Source organism: Tenebrio molitor, unplaced genomic scaffold, assembly GCF_963966145.1.
Source record: "Tenebrio molitor unplaced genomic scaffold, icTenMoli1.1 SCAFFOLD_221, whole genome shotgun sequence".
Classification (NCBI taxonomy): domain Eukaryota; kingdom Metazoa; phylum Arthropoda; class Insecta; order Coleoptera; family Tenebrionidae; genus Tenebrio; species Tenebrio molitor.
In genome coordinates, this window is record NW_027184119.1 from 2,027 (window position 1) to 21,583 (window position 19,557).

Genomic DNA, 19,557 nt, shown 5'->3' on the forward strand with positions numbered 1-19,557 from the left:
GCCGTGTTCGCATCTGGGTCCGCGCGCAACAGCCCTCCAGTGACTACCAGGCCGCGCTCCGGCACGCCCTGGGGAGCGAGTACATGTCCGTCCGCGAGGCCGGTACTGCGGCGAGCGCGCTGAGCGGCTTCACTCGCTACCAGAACCGTCTCGAAGAGGCTCGCCTCAAGGCTCAGACGAACAGTGGAGGCCAGGAGTCCACTGGACCCGCTGTGCACTCCCCTCGCCCTGCGGGTTCCCGCTGGCTTGGCCAGAAGGACCAGAAGGTGTCGGTCACGGCACGGGTCGAGGTTGCCCACCCGGTGCGCAACGACAAGTCCCCGTACCCGCGCGTTCTGTACATCATGCGAACCCCTCAGGGTGACCTGATCCGCTGGTTCGCCTCTGACGACCAGGGGATGGAGAAGGGTGATGCCGTGACGGTCCAGGGCACCATCAAGGACCACTCGACCTTCAACGGCGAGCGCCAGACCGAACTCTGGTACTGCAAGGCTCCCGTGATTCACCCGCCCGTGAAGGTGTAGCGAAGAATCTTCCCCGCAGTGCCAAGACCCCCTTGTAGCCAAGGGGGTCTTGGCTTCTTGTGTCGGGTAACTGCTATAGTGTGCAGTAGACCATCAGACACGAGGAGAGAACATGCGACAGCCGCGCCCCCCGCTCTTCCTGGAGCGATACCGGGAGTCGGCCCTGCACCGGAAGATGGAGTTCGCCCATGTGCTTCTGCGCTGGGCCGTGAACTGGCTCAACGAAGTGCAGGAGATGACCCCCGAAGCCGCCTTCGACGGACTGGCCCACGCCAAGAAGATTCGACGGACGGCCAAGAGCATCGAGAAGACCTTCGAGGAGGCCGCGCTCGCGGAGATGTTCCACGCCGGGGAGACGCGCTATGTCGGCAAGGACTACCAGGCGACCATGCAGTCCGGCAGAGACCGGAAGAACTGGAAGCACCCCGACGTCATGGACGCCCTCATCGAGGCCAACATCGTCCGCATGCAGGAGCGGTTCCCCTACGTCCCGGAGAGTCTCCTTCGTGCCCTCGTCACTGAGTCCATGTGGGAGGTCCACAAGCACGGCAGGATCGACTGGAGATCAACGGACCTGCGGAAGTCAGGCATCAACCCGGACGAGTTCTCCGAGAGGACCCGAGAGAATCCAACCATCGACTTGCGCGGACCCGGGTCCTACCCCACGTCGGCCAAACTACGACCGCGAGGTGTGTGACGCATGATTGAAGTCCAAGACTGGCTGGCCCCACTCCTGGGGTCCCTCTTCGTGCTGGTGGTTCCGCTCATCGTGGCGCTGATGTGCAACACGATCATCAAGCGCCTGCGCTCGGACGACCTTCGCGGCCACGAGCACCGCCTGGACCGGAAGAAGTTGCCCAACCGCAAGGACGACGAGCGGACACGGCTGAAGGTAGCCGAGCAGTGGGACAAGATCGAGTCGTACACCCGGGGCCGCAACTTCTCCCTGCTCGTGTCCCTCGCGGTCATCGAGGTCAACGCGGCGCTCATCATCCTCGCCCTCACGGGGCAGAGTCCGATCCTCTCACTGTCCCTGCTCGCGGTCCTGGTCGTCATCCTGGTCGCCGCCGTCCGCACCGCACTCAGGAAGCCCAAGAGGCCCGTCTGGGCAACGACCATTGGGTACTACCGCGACCTCGCCACCGGCAACACGGGCAAGGAGCACGAGGAGGAGTCCGCTTGAGGCAGGCAGTGCAGTTCCGGAAGGGCATGATCCTTTCACCTGAGGCTTCCTCTCGGATGCCGCTGAGTGCTCTCGTTCCCATCGCGCTCAAGTCCAAGATTCGGGGCAACCCCGGTGAGTGGTGGACGGCTCCCGCCTCTGACGCCTCCAAGGTGGTCAAGTGGGCGACACAGAACGGCATCCCTGTCGATGACGATGTGGCTCAGTACGCCGAGGAAGCATGGACACACGAGGTGGACGCTCTCGCGCTCTCCACTGCCGCCACCCTGCCCTTCGGTGCATCCTGCCCTCCAGTGACGGGCCTGCGTTCGCGACTCCTTCCTGCCCAGGAAGTCGCAGTCCTCGCGTCCACGCAGTGCCGGGTCAACCTCCCCAGCAAGGACACCTCGCACAGGGCGCTGATCGTTGCCGATGACCCCGGCCTCGGGAAGACCCTTGAGGCGTTGGCGATGCTCCGGGTCACGGGCGCGGAGACGCCGCGCTCCCTGGTCATCTGCCCCACCTCCCTGACGGCCAACTGGGTCGCGGAAGCGGCACAGCACTTCGAGGAGGGAACCTTCACCCCGTGGATCGCCACGACGAAGACCCCCTCCCCTGTGCCGCCCGAGGTTGATCTGGTGGTCATCGGGTGGGAGATCGCTGGCGTCTGGGTCGATGAACTCAACGCATGGAAGCCTGACGCTGTGGTGGCCGACGAGGGTCACTACGGCAAGGCTGGCAAGTCCAGGACCAGCAAGAAGACCGAACAGGCCAAGGGCAAGGACGGGAAGCCGATCCGGGACGAGTTCGGGAACATCACCCTCACCGAGGTCGTCGTCAAGGAAGGCGGCTCTCAGCGGGCGGACGCCTTCCTGGCGCTCGGGGCGTCCGTCGCCAAGCGCAATGGCTTCGCTCTCGCGCTGACGGGCACCCCCATCGTCAACCGCCCTGTCGAGATGGAGCCGCTGGTCGATTTTGGCGGGTTCCTGGAGATTTTCGGCGGGTCCAAGGCGTTCAAGGAGCGCTACTGCGATCCGAAGACCATCAACGCGGGCGGGCGTTTCAAGACTCTCTACAACGGCGCAACGAACCTCCTGGAACTCAACCGCAGGCTCGCAACGTCCGGGCACTACCTGCGCAGGACCAAGGAGGTCCTTGTCGCGGCAGGACTCCTCAAGCAGAAGTACGTCGATGGGGTCTACATCTTCGACAACGAGTCACGCCCCAACCCCTGGATGCTCCATGGCACGCCTGCCCAGATGCAGTCTTACCGCAAGGTCGAAGGCGAACTCCAGGAGTTCTTCGCGGAGCGCGCACGGGAACTCTCGGGAGGGCGGGCACTGAACTCGTCCTACGTGCAGAAGAAGGTCTCCTCGGACGGCCACAAGCACCTGAAGAAGATCGCCCAACTCCGTCATGCGGCGGCGGAGATCAAGGTCGAGTACATCATCGACAAGGTCCAGTCGGTCGTCGCGACGGGCGAGAAGGTCGTGATCGCGGCGCACCACAAGAGCGTCGTGGACGCCTACGCCGACGCCTTCACTGGGTTGAAGATTCAAGGCGGGATGGGCAACAAGAAGATCGAGGAAGCCAAGGCGCTGTTCAACGAGACCACTGTGGACGAGCATCCGGTCCTGGTCCTCTCCGTGGAGGCGGGCAAGACCGGCCACACGCTCTGCAAGCAGGCCCTCAACGACGCAGGGCCGTCCTGCGCGTTCATGGTGTTCGCTGAGCAGGTCTGGACCCCAGGAGACGAGATTCAGGCCCAGGACCGCATCTGGCGCATCGGGCAAGAGCGGGAGGTGCGGATCATCAACGCGCTCCTGGCGGACAGCATCGACCTCGTGATGTTCGGCCAGCGTCTGAAGAAGCGGAAGGTCGTGAACTCCGTGCTGAACGCGGCACCCGAGGAGGTGTTCAGCGCCAGCAAGGCAGAGAGCCAAGGGGCTGGAATCATGGCGTGGCAGTTGGCTCAGGCGGGACTCGGAGCGGGCAGGCCGTGAGGACTTGCGTGAGCGACTTCGCCGCCCGCATTTATGGCTTGCGTCCCAGGGTGCTATAGTTTGATTTATGCCTCAAACCGCCAGCGACGCAACGACTTTTTCTGAACTGCACACGCCAAAGGCGCGCCTGATCCGTTGTACCGAACCCCCTGAGGTCAGCACCCTGACCCCGGGCGACATGGTCATCTGCGAAGACGGATGGGGCATCGAAGACTTCATCGCCCAGTGCAAGGCCAAAGGCGTGCACGTCAGGGCAGGGAAGTTCCGCTACGAGACCGAGAAGGTCATCCACCGCCGCACCCGAAGCGGCGTGCAAGCGGACTACCCAGAGGTCCTCCTCGACGCCTCCGCCATCTCCCCTCCTGGAGAGTTCGCCAGCGCAGAGATCGTGGAGGCCTCCACGGCGGCGTTCGCAATCGCCTGGGACGCCCTCACCGCTGAGGTCGAGCAGGTCGAGTACGAGGACGCCGCCAAGCACTTCCCCGCCGACCTCGCGGAGTACCTCCCGTACCCCACCGTGAACCCCGCCCAGGCGCAAGCGGCCCCGTACGTCATGGGCGACAGGCCCGTCGTCGTCGTGGCTCCCACGGGCGCGGGCAAGACCGTCATCGGGATGATGTCCGCGATCAAGGAGATCAAGCAGAGCGGACGAAAAGCCGCCTGGCTGGTCCCCCAGCGCACCCTCACGGCAGAACTCGACCGAGACCTCCAGAAGTGGCGCGACATGGGCGTCAAGGTCGTCTCCCTGTCCGGGGAAGCGGCCACGGATGCCCAGAAGACGAAGGACGCCGACCTCTGGGTCGCCACCACTGAGAAGTTCGAGGCACTGTGCCGCGCTTCCTCCATGAAGGAGGCCATCGCAGGCATAGGGACCGTCATTGTGGATGAGATTCACCTCCTCGGAGAGCCGTCCCGAGGACCCGTCCTGGAGAGCCTGCTCGCCCGCATCCGCCAGGAAGGGTCCGGCGCGCGCCTGGTCGGCCTATCCGCGACGGCGGCGAACGCCAACCAGGTGGCCGAGTGGCTGAATGCTGACCTCGTGGAGATCACCTGGAGGCCTACCCGCCTCACGAACCAACTCCTCACCCTCCCCCTCACCGACTCTCGCGCCGAGGACGACCGCGTTCGCAACGAGACGGCAGTCTCCCTCGTGCAGGAGACCGCAGAGGGCGACGGATCGACCCTCGTCTTCTGCGGCTCCAAGCACAACGTCCGCTCCACGGCACTCGCCATCGCTGTCTCCCGAGGAGCACAGGGGGCGCAGTCCGTACAGCCCGGAGACGTGGAGGCCGTGGCGGAGGTCTGTGCCAGCGCTGGCGTCGGCCTGCACTACTCCGACTGGCCCCACAAGAAGGAGGCCGAGCGGCAGTTCCGAGAGCGGGAGACCGATGTCCTCGTGGCCACCTCGACCCTCGCGGCAGGTGTGAACACCCCAGCGCGCGTCGTCGTCGTCCGCGACACCTCCATCGGCCCTCAGGCCATGGAAGTGTCGATGATTCAGCAAATGTTCGGTCGCGCAGGCCGCGCCGGGAAAGAGTCCGAAGGATGGTCCTTCCTGCTGGTGTCGGCCAACGAACTCGGGCGCTGGCGACAGCGTCTGGCTGACGGCTACACGATCAACTCAGGCATCCTCGACAGCGTCGCAGACCACCTCCTCGGTGAGGTCGTCCAGGGGAACGTCCGCTCGCAGGAGCAGGCAGAACGCTGGTGGGAATCCACCCTGGCCTACCATCAGGGCGAGCAGAACCTCACGGCCATCAACGAAGCCCGAGACTTCCTCACCCGTTGGCGGTTCCTGGAGACCGAGGAGACCGAGGACGGACTGACCTGGACCGCTACCCGCCTCGGCGGAGTCACCTCGAAGATGATGGTGAACGTGAAGGACGCGGCGTCCCTGCTCAACGCAGTCTCGCGCGCGCCCATGCCGAATGCCGCGTTCGCCGCCGAGACCGCGCTCTTCGACATCCTCGTGCACGGTGTCTACGCCTTCGAGAACGCCCAGGACGCCCCTGGAGGAGAGCAGTCGCGACACCTCCGCGAAGTTCTCCTGGCGGAAGGGATTCAGTCCAGGATCGGAGACCTGACCTCGAACAACCGCGACAAGTTGGTGGGCAGGGAAGTTGTGCGCGCAGGGCTGATGCTCCTGGCTCGCTCCCCGCAGTCCTTCGTCTCCCAGGCAAGGACCATCGCTGGGGTCAACCGCGCCCTCTTCAACCCTGCTGTCTACGACTCCCCTCGCTACCTTGCGTGGCTGGCCGCTCTCGGCTCCCTCGGGGCCGTCCCTGGCTGGGTGTCGGTCGTCTCGGCGGACCTCGGCCAGAGGGTGACCCACCACCGCCTCCGCCCGCGACGAGGGGACGGACGTTTCCTCCATGCGGCGACGCGACTCTCCCTGGGCGGACCGAGCGTGGCAAAACTCTGGGAGGAAGCCCGCATGATCGGGGGGCAGTCTCCCGTGCGCTGGCTCAAGCAGACGACCCTCGGAGGGAAGCGCTCCTCGGCCATGGCGAACGCCGTCGTCTCCATCTCGAACGAGGACGGCACTCACCGCGCCTCTCGTGGAGCCTCCCTGTTCGAACCGCAGAAGGGTCAGCCCTACTGGAGCCGCGTCCCGGCCTCCAAGGGGAGCAGGTCCCCAGTGGTCGCGGCCTTCGGTTCCCAGGGCGACTGGTGCGGAACCGGATGGCTGGAAGAGTTCTCCATCGCGCGATAGATAATCGCCCATAGAATGACTACAGCATCACACTAAAACAAAAGGGGGAAAGGCAATGTTGAAGCGAGGTGCATCGCTTATCGCCGCAGGGGCGGTCGTCATCCTGATGACGTCAGGATGCGGGGTCTTGTCGAGCGAGACCGAGACCAAGGGCAAGGAAGCGCTGTGCGCGAGCGCTGACGCATCCACGGAATCGCTTCGCGCAGGAGGTGCCGGAGCCGAAGCCATCGCCAGCATCATCTACGACCTCGCAGAAGAGGGGCAGGTCAGGGACGCCGCGAAGCAGGTCCGTGACGGCGATGCTGACAAGCAGGCAGTGGACACTCTGGTGTCCTGGGTCGGCAAGGTCTGCTGAGTGTCCACGCAGGGCGCGAAATGGTGGGGAGGTCACCTCGCGGACGGAAGCCTCGTGGTGCTCACCCCCACAGGAAGCGCCCTGCTGTTGGGGGACTCCTCCTCCCCCTCGGGCCTACCGCCCGGGGCAGGCAAGGGGAAGGCCTCCTCTCTTCGGGAGTGGGTGGGCATGCGTTCAGCGATCCCGTTCCCCTTCGACAACGGAGGGCACTCCATCGGCATCCGCAGAGGCACCTTGGCGCTCGCCGTGGGCATTCTGCTGGCCTCCATGCTTGTGGTGAACTGGCTGGTCGAGGGGGTGCTCGGACTCCCGGCCACAGGCTTCATGGGCGGGCTGGTGACCCTTGGTGCCGGGACCGCGATCTGCGCCCTCCTGCTGGGGGCTGTCTACGCCATCGAGGTGCTCCCGATGAAGCGCCGAGGAGTCCAGTTCATCTCGATGAACGAGGACGACGACAACTACCTCCGCTACGTGCACTCCGCCGTTTCCGGCACCCCAGAGTGGAAGACCCTCGAACAGGTTGCGAGGGAGCACGCTCCGCCGTCTGAGAAGGCGAGCGCCATCCACTCCCTCATCTGGGAGGCGGCAGGCATCAAACCGACGCTCGATGCCGGAGAGATACTCTCTCGCGACCGTTCCAGACTGGGCGAAATGGCCTTACTTGCAAGGGGTTTGTGAACTCCAAGTGCTATTATGAGGGAATCTGCAAGACCCAAGATCGGAGTCAGCCATCGCACGGAGTCGAAGGGCAACCAAGCGCACAGCCACGACGCGAAAGCCCGCATCCCGAACCCCTGAGCACCCCGCCCCCAGCAAGGGCGAGAGGGTGTTCATTCTCGATGTCCCCTACGAGGAGCGCGCTGTCGCCCAGCACTTCGGAGCGCGCTATTTCAGTAGCGAGGGATGGGCCTACACAGGGACCGCCCTCCCCCGCGACCTGGAGCGCTACCGCCCAAAGAGGTACTCCTGGCAGGAGTGGGTGGAGCGGACTCTCATGGGCGAGATCAGTGCGACCGCCCCTGCCCCCGATCCGGACCCATCGTCAGGGACCTTCGTTCTGCGCGTGGACCAGTTGCAGGACGTCAAGAAGGTGATCGTGGCGCGGCAATCAGGCGCACCCGAGGTCCTCAATGCGTCGGGCGTCGGCGTCGGCAAGACCGCAGTGGCCATCTCCGCAGTCAAGCGCATGTCCCAGGTGAAGAACGTCCTGGTGGTGTGCCCGCTCGCCGTGGCCGCAGGCTGGAGGCTTCACTTGCGCGACATGGGCGACGGCGACATGAACTGGTGCATCGTCAACTACGAGAGCACGAAGAAACTCCTGGAACCCCCGGCCTCGGCCAAGGCGGCGAAGAAGACTAGGACGAAGAACCTCCACACCGTCCAGAAGGGCACGCCGAAGGTCCAGTGGGATGTGGTCATCGTGGACGAGTCCCACTACTGCTTCCCTGGCGACACCCTTGTCTCCACCGAGGACGGCCCTCTGGAGATCGCTGAACTCGTCGCACAGCACGGGAGCGGACGAGTCCTCCCCCGGGTGCTCTCGCAGGCCCCAGACGGCTCTGTGCGCCTCCGGGAGGTCACTGGCGTGTTCATCTCTCCCCCGTCCCCCCTTGTGCGCGTGAGGCACTCCCAGGGCGATGTCGTGTGTACCGAGGACCATCCACTCCACAGCAAGGAGCACGGCTACGTCCCGGCCTCCCTCCTCCAGGAGGGCGACACCCTGAGCGTGACCCTGTCCGAGGACGGAGGGAAGGGGGTGGGTGAGTCGAAGGTGGTGAAGGTCGAGCCTGTCCGCCAGGGTGCTGAACCGACCTTCAACCTCTCCGTCGAGGACTACGAGAACTACTTCGCCAACGGCGTGCTCGCGCACAACTGCTCCAACCCGGAGTCCCAGCGGACACGAGCCATCGACAAGATCGTGGCCGGTCCCGCGCACCGTCCCGCCTTCAAGATCAACATGTCCGCCACCGCAGGCAAGGACCCCTCCAAGGTCTCCTACCTCCACCGAGGCCTCTTCTGGCTCGACGGCCTCAAGCCGCTCCCCCACATCACCTCTGATCGCTTCATCGAATGGTGCGAGACGCACCGCCTCTCGGTCTCCAACGACTCCTTCGGGAACGCCCTGAAGTGGGACCCGGAGAAGACCGGGAGCAGTGCGGACAGCGAACTGGACCGCCTCCACTCCCTCATCTTCAAGAGCGACCCGGTGTGGGCCTTCCGCCGCATGCCCGACTGGCCTGAACAGCGACGCATCCCCGCACCCGTGGAACTCACCTGGGAGGAGACCGAGGCGTACAACGCCGACTGGAAGGAGTTCCAGCAGGCGCTCGCCGCCATCGACAGGAAGATGAAGTCCCCGACCACCTCAGGCAAGGCCAAGAGTGCTCTGCGCGCCAAGGGCCTCGCGGAGCAGACCCGCTACCGGCAGAAGGCGGGACAGGTGCGTGCAGGCGGCACCGCCGACTTCGCGGCAGAGATGGTCAGGAAGGGCCACCAGGTCGCGATCTCGGCTGAGTACCTAGGGACCGTCAATCGCCTCCAGGAGGAACTCGACCGCCTGAAGGTGCCCACGGCTCTCTTCACTGGGGAGAACCGCGACACCCGCGAGGACGAGCGGATCGCCTACCAGCGAGGCGAGAAGAAGGTCATCATCTACACCCCCACGGAGGGCTTCAACCTCCACGCCGGGGAGACGATGGTGGGCGGCAACAACGTCCCCCGCGTGACCATCGTGGCCGAGCCGCGCTGGAGTCCCGGCAAGGCTCTCCAGGCGGAGGGACGCGGTCACCGCAACGGCACCGACGCCCCGGTCTACTACACCTTCGCGTCGGGCACCGTCGAGGAGAACGTCATCCATCGGTGCATCGACGGCATGCGCAACATCGGCAAGATCAACGGCGACGACACGAAGCCGTTCGAGGGCCTCAAGGAAGCCCTCGGCGTTCCGTTCGTGATCGCCGCCTAACCAAGAAAGGGGGTTGCGGCATGGGCCGGAACTCAGAAGTGCTCGTGGGGTGCGATGGATCGTGCCTCAAGAACCCTGGAGGGGCGACAGGGTGGGCCTGGGTCGCCTCAGATGGCCGCTGGGCATCCGCCAGCCAGCCCTCGGGGACGAACCAGATCGCGGAACTCTGGGGCGTGCTCAGCGTGCTTCGGGACTTCCCCGACAACCCTCTGGCCATCCAGATCGACTCCGAGTACGCCAAGAAGGCCTCCACCGTCTGGAGGGAGTCCTGGAAGAGGAGCGGGTGGCGGAACAAGGAGGGGAAGCAGGTCTCCAACCTCAACCTGATCCTCGCCATCGACCGGCAGATGTCACTGCGCGAGCACCCCGTGCGGTTCATCAAGGTGCCAGGGCACGACCCTGAGGGTCGCTGGCCGCTGAACACTGCGGCAGACAAGCGCGCCCGCGCGGCGGCTGAATGGACGCGCCGCAACGACCGTGGCCACCAGTTCGGCGGTGTCGATGAGGAACTCGCTCAGCGGTTCGTCTCGTCTCCGGGACTGGGTCGCACCGAGGTGTCCGTGAAGCCAGAGATGTGCCCCTCGTGCGACACCCCCATCAATGGAGGGCTGTGCGCCTGCGCGATGTAGTGGGGGCCTAGGCGGCGTCGGTCTTGTTCAGTTCGGCATGACGACGAACCAGGGCTGACGCCGCGAAGTGGAGGGACTTGCTGGTGTCGATGGCATCCAGTGGAGACATCTCGGCGTCGAGGGCCAGCCACTCCATCGTGTAGTGCGGGGTCGAGGGGTGCTCTGCGGGGTCCTCAGGAACGCCCAGGCTCCATAGGTACTCGCTCTCCAGGTAGCCCACGATGTCCTTGGAGTCGTTGGTGACTTCCAGGAGGGACCTGCCTGAGCAAGCGCCACACCCGTCCCATGCCTTCACCTGGTTCATGGCGAAGCCCCCTGGTGGCGCGACGAGTAATCCGCCTTCTTTCGTGGAGGTGTGCAGTGGGTTGGGCATGCGTACTTCTCCTTGCGTCGGGACTGCCTGCTACTATACGCCAAGTGCTGACTTATCCCTAACCTGTCAGCCCGTTTCCGACTTGCCAAAGCCAACGCAACCGCGCGATCTGTGGCAAGTCGTCGTACAGTAGAAGTGACAGAATCAAGATGTATCAGGGACATCAGGAGCCAGGGAAGAAGGGTCATCATGGGACGACGTGACAGAGGCATGGACGACTACGAGATGGATCGCCGCCTAGAAGAGGCGGAGGACCGCAGACAGTACGGCGACGACACCGTCCTCTACGTCATCATCGGGCTTGTCGCGGGCGTCGCGGCCATCGCCGCTGGCCTTGGCTGGGCGGACGCTCAGTTCGGCTGGAGCACCCTCGATTGGTTCAAGGGACTCATCAAGTCCGGGTGACCCACCCCCCTCTCCCTCTCCTCCCGCGCCCTCAAACCCACTTGTGCGAAAGGGGGTTTGAGGGTGTCCTGCGTTCAACGCACTTGTTCTCCGGTGGCTTTGGGTGCTACTGTGTGATGCAGACTTTGTTCCAAGAGGAGAGGGGACGTCAGTGGAAGCCCCACACGACGTGGAGTATGAGCGACGAGTCCTAGGATTCGCGCTCCGTAACGAGGAAGCGCGCGAAGAGGTTATCTCTCGACTGCGTCCCGGGGACTTCTATGACACCGACAACGCGACCGTCTTCAGGGTCCTGAGCGAGAAGGCCCACGCAGGGCAGTTCCTCGACTCCGAACTGCTCATCCACGAACTCAGCATCCTGCATGGTCCCGACCGCGTCTCGAACGACCCTGTTGACCTGACGATGTCGCTCCTTAGTGCCAGCGGGACCATGACCGGCCCTGCCACCACGCAGTACGTGAACATCCTCCGCAACCTCGGCAAGGGTCGAGACGTGATGTTGCTCGGCACCCGGCTCCTGACCGAGGGAAGCACCGCAGACGGCACGGACGAGGGCATCAGTGCCGCGCTCCAGAGAGTCGATGAAGACGTCCGCGACGTCATCGACCGCAACGTGGAGGCCTCCTGGGAGTCCCTGTCGAGCATTGTCACCGACTTCGACGGCAACCCCGAACTCCAGCCGCTCTTCAGTTCCGGGCTGGTCGATCTGGACCACCTGCTCCAGGGTGGATTCCGCGCAGGACAGTTCGTCGCTATCGCCGCACGACCCGCCATGGGCAAAACCACGCTCGCCATGGGAATGGCGCAGTACGCCTCCGTGCGCAAGGGCGTTCCCGGGCTGGTGATCTCCATGGAGATGAGCAAGGCCGAGATCGGCATGCGCGTCCTCTCTGCCCAGGGCGCAGTGCCGCTGGAGAACCTTCAGCAGAACAAGATGAGCGACGAGGACCACGACACCATCGACGCCATCCAGGAGAGGTTCGGGCAGTCCAAGCCGCCCCTCTACGTGGTCGATGACATCGAGACCATCTGGCCCGCCATTCGTGCGGAGATCATCGCCGCACACAGGCGCGTGGGCATCAAGTACGCCGTGATCGACTACCTCCAGTTGATTACCGGCGATGGCTCGAAGGATGGCCGCACAGAGGTCATCTCCAACATCTCGCGCCAGATCAAGGGACTCGCCCGCTCGCTGGGCATCGTGATCTTCGTGGTCTCCCAGTTGAACCGAAAATCAGAAGAGCGAACGAACCACCGACCGATGCTCTCGGACCTTCGCGAGTCGGGCCAGATCGAGCAGGACGCGGACATGGTCTTCTTCCTCTACCGCCCAGAGGTATACAACCCTGAGGACCGTCCCGGGGAGGCCGACCTGATCGTCGGCAAGCACCGAAATGGGCGAACAGGCGATGTGCCCCTGCTGTTCAAGGGACACTTCTCGACGTTCTCCTCCATGGCACGCGAGGAGACCTACGAACCCTCCGCGTGAGGGGCGTAGTGAACAAAGGATCGTGCGATGGCAGAGATGACACCCGAACAGGAAACCCTGGCCGAACAGGCCAGGGTCGTCAAGAGCGCCATCGCAGAGATCGAAGCCGCTGGCGAGGCGAAGCGCAAGGAGAGCGTCGAGATCATGCACGCCATGAGGGAGAAGCAGATGTCTTGGGCGGCAATCGGGAGGGCCTTCGGGGTGACGCCTCAGGCCGCGATGTACGCGACAGGATCATCCGTCCGCACTCCGAAGCGAGGAAGCCGCACCAGCGAGGACTGAAAGGCCACAGGACGCACGAGAAGGCCCGCTCTTGATTGCCAAGAGCGGGCCTTCTCTGTTGTGCACCGACCAGGTGAGTCAGGACAGCGTGCGACGTATACGGTCCGCCATGCTCTCCTTGTTGCCGCGCTTCTCGTTGCGCTTGTTCCGGAACTCTTCCTTCTCCTTCTCGCGCTCCGCTTCCTTGTCAGGGTGAAGGATTTCGTCGCGCAGGCCGAGCATCGCCACGAGCGTGAAAGCGACGCCGAGGATACCGATGGCGATGAAGGTGATGGGGAACCAGTTCAGGAAGTCTGGCCAGGGGATGTAGCCCAGGAGGACACCGAAGAGGAGCACTCCAGCCGAGCCTACGAGCCATCCCCACAGGGGGAACTCGTACTTCTTGAGGTTCTTGATCGGCAGGGCGAACTTTCGCTGTGCGTAGTAGGCGAACATGGCGTCCGGGTCGGGGCGCTTGCGTTGCTCGCGCTCTTCCTCTTCGGATGCCTGGATAACTCCGGGGCTGAAGTCGCCCTGCTCCAGCATCTGGTCCAGAAGTTCCGAGAGCATCGAGCGGGATTCCTGCTGGTTCAGCGATGAACCGAGGACGGCGTTCACCATCGGGGTGGAAACCTTGGGGTTGCGGATCGCGTCCCTGATCTCCTCTGCGAGACCCTCGAACTCGGCGCGGGATTCCCCGTACTTCTGGTACTTCTCCAGGAAGGAGATGGACTTGTCGCTGACGACGAAATAGTCCGTGAGGACGTTGATGACGACAGGGAAGCGTCCCTGGTTCTCTTCGATGACAGCCTCTCGTGCGAGCACTGCCTCCTCCTCTGCGGAGAGGGCGGCTGACGGGGATGTCTCATCGTTCTCGTAGGGTGATTCATCCCCGGAGAGGTTGGCGGTCATAGCACTTCCTTGCCCATCTGCTACAGTAAGAACATGGTCGGTGTCTCTGTTACTAAAGCAGTGTATCAGTTTGAGGGGAAACCCTCAGTAGACAAGCCCGTAACGTTCGATCACGAGGCTGTTTGCGGGAACTGCGAAGCCCCGTCTCTGACCGCTCCGGCAGGAAAGGTCCTCACGTCACAGTTCGGTTCTTGGGACGCGATCATCGAGACTCCGAAGGGCGGCAGGTGGCTGTGTGCCGCCTGCGCTTGGGCGTACCGCGCCGTGTCGTACCGCCGCGCCGCCTCCATCGTCACCCTCGAAGAGAGAGGGAAGGGGGTGGGTGGTAAGGTGAAGTGGGCGAAGAAGACCGACCTCGTGGAGGTGCTCAGTCGCCCCATTCCGTCGAACATGGCCCTGTCGATCCCCCTGTCCGGCAAGAAGATGGTCCTCCCCACTGCGAGGTGGGGCATGGTCGCGACGGACACCAAGGTCTTCCGCTGGTCGCCACGGAACCACCGCCAACTCCAGGCGGCGCTCGAACTGCGCGCCCTGGGCGTGGGCGAGCCAGCGCTGGCGGACCCCTCCCCGCCCTACTACCTGCTCGACAAGACAGAACCGGCACAGCACCCCCGGATCAAGGAACTCTGGGACGCGCTCAAGCCGGTCCGCGACGACAAAACGATGCTCCCGTTCATCCAGAACGTCAGCCGGAAGGATAAGAAGTGACGAACCAGTTCGGATGGCCCCTGCCACTGACAGACAGGATGCTGGAGGACGAGTCGCCCTACGCCTCCTTCCAGGACCCTGCTCAGAACATCGCAGAGCGCCTCGTCATGCTTGGCCACCTGTCCTTCAACTCCTCGATCTGGAGTTCTCGCATCGACAGGTACTGGCCCGGGTTCCGTGAGCGCATCGAGGCCGCGACCAACAACCCAGACGTGGCCTCCTGGTGGGGGTCCTTCATGGACCAGATCGTCGGCCAGCCGTTGAAGTCCCCGATGCTCCTGCACGAGAAGAACCTCCTGTGCCACCCCACAACCCTTCCCGGGACGCAGGTCGATGACCAGGATGTGCTCCTCATCCTGAGGCAGTACCCGCTCGACCTGACAGATCGGTGCCGCATCTGGGTGAAGACGCGACGCGACATCAAGGCGCAAGACCGCGTCGAAGACGACTTTGAGGAAGGGGACGGACATTGAGAACAGTCGAGTGGCGCGGGGTCATCACCGCGCAGTCATCCATCGCCCACGGAGGCAAGGACTCCGGGTCCTCTCACGGGTTCCGGCGAGAGACGCTCCTGCTCCCCTCCGGGAAGCGCCTTGCTGGCGTCCCCGTGCTGTCGGGCGGAGTTGTCCGAGGGGACATGCGACGTCTCGCGGCGCGCATGGTCACCCAGGCCATCGCTGGTGACGGAGGGAAACTCCCCTTCAACGTGGTCCACACGCTCCGTACGGGCGGCTCCCTGCGCGAGACCCGAGGCACCGAAGAGGTCATCACGGGTGAGAAGCAGGCGGTCCTGCGCGACCTTCTGCCGATGCTGTCCGTCTTCGGCTTCTCCACTAGGGGGCGCATCGTCTCGGGCAGGCTCTACGTGGACAAGCCCCTCCCTCTCGCTCGGGAGACCCACTTCCTGGCTCCTGCCTACGGGAAGGTCGCCAGCGAGGTCGATGCCGCCACGCTCCCCTCCGTGTGGGAACTGGTCCAGCAGGAGACCTACACCCGCTTCGCGGACGCCAACGAATCCGTTTCAGGCGGCATGGTGGACGACTCCCAGGGACTCCCCGAGGTCTCCAAGGGGTCCGGGAACATGCTCTGGTTCCAGGAGACCCTCTGTGCCGGGACTCGGCTCTTCCATAGCGTGCGCGTCGAGGACGCCACCCCCATCGAGGTCTCGTTCACCAACGAACTCATGACCCGCTGGATCAAGATGGCTCGCCTGGGCGCTCAGCGCAGTCGAGGCATGGGCCGCTTCGTCTTCGACCACGAGCGCGTCTGCATGGACATCCTCGGAGACGAAGCGGAGGACGAGCCGGAGGTCTCCTGGCGCGAGTACACCAAGGAGCACCTGGAGGACATCCAGGGAGTGTTCTCGTGGCTCTGAGTCTCGACACCTCTCCAGGGCAGGTCCCCCTCGTCATCCGGGCAACTCTCCGCTCCGGGATCGGGATGGACCTGCCCTACGGCCTGGACCTCGCTGGCATCCTCGCGACCCGCATGAGGGCCTTCGACCGCCAGGGCCGAGCGGACCGGGACGTTCTCCACACCAACCCCCTGCCGGACACCACGGAGGAAGAGCCAGAAGACCTCTCGCTCCCCCTCGCACGGTGCCTTGGCGGCGGCGACTGGCACTGGGCCGCGTCCTGCGCGATCCCCCTCGACCCTGAGGCGGACCCGGAGCCGCGCACCTTCTATCGCGTGCTCGACGCGGGATGGATGCACCGTGTCGGCGTGCGCCCCCTCCCCTACCACCACCCCTCGAAGGGTGCCTACCGGGACATGATGATGCCTGCGCCGGTCGTAATGTGCCGCGAGGTGGAATGGCGCGCTGTAGGCGATCCTGAGGCCGTAGAGCGCCTCCTGCGGCCTCTGGCCTACCTCGGACGCCGTCGTGGCGTCGGAGAAGGCAAGGTGCTCTCCTGGGCCGTCTCTGAGGTCGCAGACGTCGATCCTGCCGAGTGGGTGCACCGAAGCGACGACGGCGGTCTAGCGCGACCCGTGCCCACTGCATGCGCTGACGCGCTCGCCGTCCCCTACGACATGGGCCACTACGCCATCCGTCCACCGTCCTGGGTGCCCGGGAGGATGCAAGAACTGGCAATGACGAAGGCTGACGAAGACGAATGGGGTGAGTGGTGATGGTCGAGAAGATCGACGCCCCATTGGGAAGCCGCAAGAACCGCTACGCCCCACGCTTGGCATGGCTGGAGAAGGAATCCCTGACGATGCTGGAGGCGTGGTTCGAGGAGTTCCCCGACTCCTACGTCGCGATCTCCGGAGGCAAGGACTCCACTGTCTGCCTGGACCTCGCGCGCCGCGTCAACCCCGATGTCCAGGTCGCCTTCTTCGACTCCGGCGTCGAGTTCCCTCAGACCCTGACGTACATCAAGCGCTTGCAGGAGGAATGGGGCTTCACCCTCCACGAGTTCCCTGCCGAACCGTCCGCACTCGACGTCCTGGAGGCATCCGGCAACTGGGAGCACGGCGTGGCACCCAAGGAGAGCAAGGGCGAGGACGAACTGCACAAGGCCTGCATCCTCCGACCCCTGGCGAAGGCCCAGGAGGCTCTGGGACGCGCGAGCATCTACGGACTGCGGATGTACGAGTCCAAGTCCCGAGAGGTCATGCTCAAGAAGACTCGTGGCCGGGTGACCAATCACGACCGCAAGGGCAACCTCCGCCAGACCTACCTGGCCCCGATCTGGCGCTGGGAGTACGACGAGGTCCATGCCTACATCGGCAAGCGGTCCATCCCGCTGAACCCGATCTACCGGGAGATGATCCGCAGAGGCATTCCGGAACGGCGAGCGCGAGTGGGAATGATGATCGACGGCTGGGCACTCGACCAGGGCCGCTGGAGTATCGCCAGCGCCATCGCGCCCAGTGAGGCTCGGAGGATCGAGGCTCGCCTCCCTCTCCTCGCTGAACTGCGCTGAGGCACGAAGAAGCCCCCTGGAGTGCATCCAGGGGGCTTCTTCGTGCCTCAGGCCAAGGAGAGGTGTGGGCTGGGTCAGTCGTTCGAGCCGAAGTTCGATCCCGAGGGGCTGGTCGCCGCCTCCAAGTCCTCGTCGCTCAGTTCCTCATCCGCGACCTTCTCCGCAGGGGACTCGCTCTCCTCGTCGGCGCTGTCGATGTCCTCGCGCTCGCCGCCGCTCTTCGGTGCGTTCTTCTCCGCGTCGAAGCCGACGTTCGAGAGGAAGGGTGCCCACAACTTGCGGGTCGCCTCCTCCAACTTCTCGCGCTCGCGCTCCATCGCCTTCTGGCCCTTGTCGGACAGGTCGAGGTCATGCTTCTTGGCGCGGGAGCCGCCGAAGGCGAGTCCAGGGATGGAGATGCTGACCTTGCGGGCGTCCCGGGCTTCCTCCCCCTTGGTGTTGTAGAGGTAGTCGTCCACTCGCTTCTTGATAACTGCCACTGTCTGTGATCCTCTCCTTATTTTTCAGGCTGTTTCCTTCTCAGAATAGCATGGAACGCACACCCGCCAAGTCAAACGCCTCGTACGCCAGAAGGTAGATGACGTAGAGGGTCACGAAGGTGATGAAGAGCGTCTCCTGCCAACTCGTCTTCTTCTTCTTGCTCCCCGTGGCCTTGCGAACGAGGAACGACCCCCACTTGACGAAGCCCTTCTCTTCACTGCCGCCAGTGCGTCCCAGGATAGGGAGGCGGAAGTAGCCGTTCTTCAGCCAGAGTTGCCGGATGACGGGAGTGGCCTGAACCCACTTGGGCGGCTTGGGGTTCCAGGGCCACAACCATGGAACCCCCTGCACGGTAAGGCCGTCTCCAAGGACGTGGATGAAAGTTCCCAGTGCCATACAGACGGGTAGCCACGACCAGCGTTCGTCCAGGTAGTACGTGGCGATGCCTGCTGTGCCCAGGGCCACGATCCACGGCCCTGCCTTGGTGCCGAGGATGTCCCCGGCGATGCCGGTGCCGATGGAGCGGTGGAGGCCGAAGGTCTTCGTTGCGAAGGCGACCAGGAAGACGGCGATGAGTCCGGAGCCGATGGCCACGTCTCGGCCTTCGATGTCCATGACCCAGAAGGACATGAGGTAAGTGAAGAGGGCGAACACTGCAACGCCGATTATGGAGTGGGTGCCGTGCCTATGTCCTCCGCTGGCAACCCCGATTCCCTGCGCCATCCACATGGTGACGGGCGGGAGGGAGTGAGCGATGGTTGCCCGCCCATGGTCGGCGTCAGGGGCCATGGCGGCTCCTGCGCAGTACATGGACCCTGCGAGCACGACGGCTCCTGGTCCCGGGTCGTAGACGCCGAGTGCGACTCCGGAGGTGGAGGTGATCGCGAGCCACCCTGCCGCTCCGGTCATCGCGTGGCTGTAGCCCATCATTTCAGGGGGACCTCCTGGTCGTCGGTGTGCAGGGGTCTCCCCTGGTTCGCCTGCGAGGGGCCGCTACGGGGTATTCGTGGGCCTCCATACATGCAACTGTCCCGCCAGATTAGCACACCTGAGTAGGTGAACAAAACTAGCGGGACAGGCGCGAGACGAACGAAGCGAAGGAGGCTTACTTCTTCGGCTTGAGCTTCTTGCGACCCGTGATGAGGTCCTTGAGCTGGTCGCTGGGTCGGAAGATCACGCGAGCGGTCTTCTTCGCACGGACGCGCTTGCCGGTAGCGGGGTTGCGCACCATGCGGCTGGGGACCTGCACGGCGTTGAGGCTCCCGAGGCCGGTGATGTGCACGCGCTCGCCAGCGGTGAGGGTGCGCTGGATGGATTCCACGATGACCGAGACGGCCTCCTTGGCCTCCTTGTGCCCTCCGCTGAGCGTCTGGGCGACCTCGTTCTCGATCTGGGTACGGTTCAGTCCAGCCATGTGTATGTGCTCCTTCAGATTCGGCTTCTATATCGGCTCGTCGTTCACGAGAATACCCCATTTGCCCTGTAGAGACGTGTGGATTGCTTGTCTCAAACAGGAAGATGCGAGCAATTACGCAACAACAGCACAGGTGTGGAACTGGACTTGTCGCCAAGGTGTCGGATGCGGATGGTAGGGTAGCAGTTGACGCATTCACGACAAATGAACGGGCTGACCTCCCATGACTGATCCTCG

At 64.2% G+C, this 19,557-nt stretch overlaps 4 protein-coding genes across 4 annotated transcripts; all 4 read left to right on the plus strand.

Moving 5' to 3' along the window:
• The first annotated feature begins 1,763 nt into the window (after positions 1-1,763).
• LOC138140773 (SWI/SNF-related matrix-associated actin-dependent regulator of chromatin subfamily A-like protein 1) lies at positions 1,764-3,689 on the plus strand. Its single transcript, XM_069061717.1, has one exon. It carries the CDS (start codon positions 1,764-1,766, stop codon positions 3,687-3,689), a length of 1,926 nt encoding a protein of 641 aa, XP_068917818.1.
• Positions 3,690-9,742: 6,053 nt separating this feature from the next.
• Positions 9,743-10,351, plus strand: LOC138140774 (ribonuclease H-like). The gene has a single exon (XM_069061718.1). The coding sequence runs from the start codon at positions 9,743-9,745 to the stop codon at positions 10,349-10,351; it is 609 nt and encodes a 202-aa protein (XP_068917819.1).
• A 562-nt stretch (positions 10,352-10,913) lies between these two features.
• Positions 10,914-12,618, plus strand: LOC138140775 (replicative DNA helicase DnaB-like). Its single transcript, XM_069061719.1, has 2 exons — positions 10,914-11,125; positions 11,265-12,618. Exons 1-2 carry the CDS (start codon positions 10,914-10,916, stop codon positions 12,616-12,618), a joined length of 1,566 nt encoding a protein of 521 aa, XP_068917820.1.
• A 4,010-nt stretch (positions 12,619-16,628) lies between these two features.
• Positions 16,629-17,426, plus strand: LOC138140777 (adenosine 5'-phosphosulfate reductase-like). Its single transcript, XM_069061720.1, has one exon. The coding sequence runs from the start codon at positions 16,629-16,631 to the stop codon at positions 17,424-17,426; it is 798 nt and encodes a 265-aa protein (XP_068917821.1).
• The last annotated feature ends 2,131 nt before the right edge of the window (positions 17,427-19,557 follow it).

Excerpts from the sequence above, each read along its gene's own strand:
- LOC138140773 (XM_069061717.1), top strand. The coding sequence starts at position 1,764 with ATGCCGCTGAGTGCTCTCGTTCCCATCGCGCTCAAGTCCAAGATTCGG.
- LOC138140774 (XM_069061718.1), top strand. The coding sequence starts at position 9,743 with ATGGGCCGGAACTCAGAAGTGCTCGTGGGGTGCGATGGATCGTGCCTC.
- LOC138140775 (XM_069061719.1), top strand. The coding sequence starts at position 10,914 with ATGGGACGACGTGACAGAGGCATGGACGACTACGAGATGGATCGCCGC. Across the intron at positions 11,126-11,264 it reads AAGGGACTCATCAAGTCCGG|AGGAGAGGGGACGTCAGTGG; the intron begins GTGACCCACCCC and ends CTTTGTTCCAAG.
- LOC138140777 (XM_069061720.1), top strand. The coding sequence starts at position 16,629 with ATGGTCGAGAAGATCGACGCCCCATTGGGAAGCCGCAAGAACCGCTAC.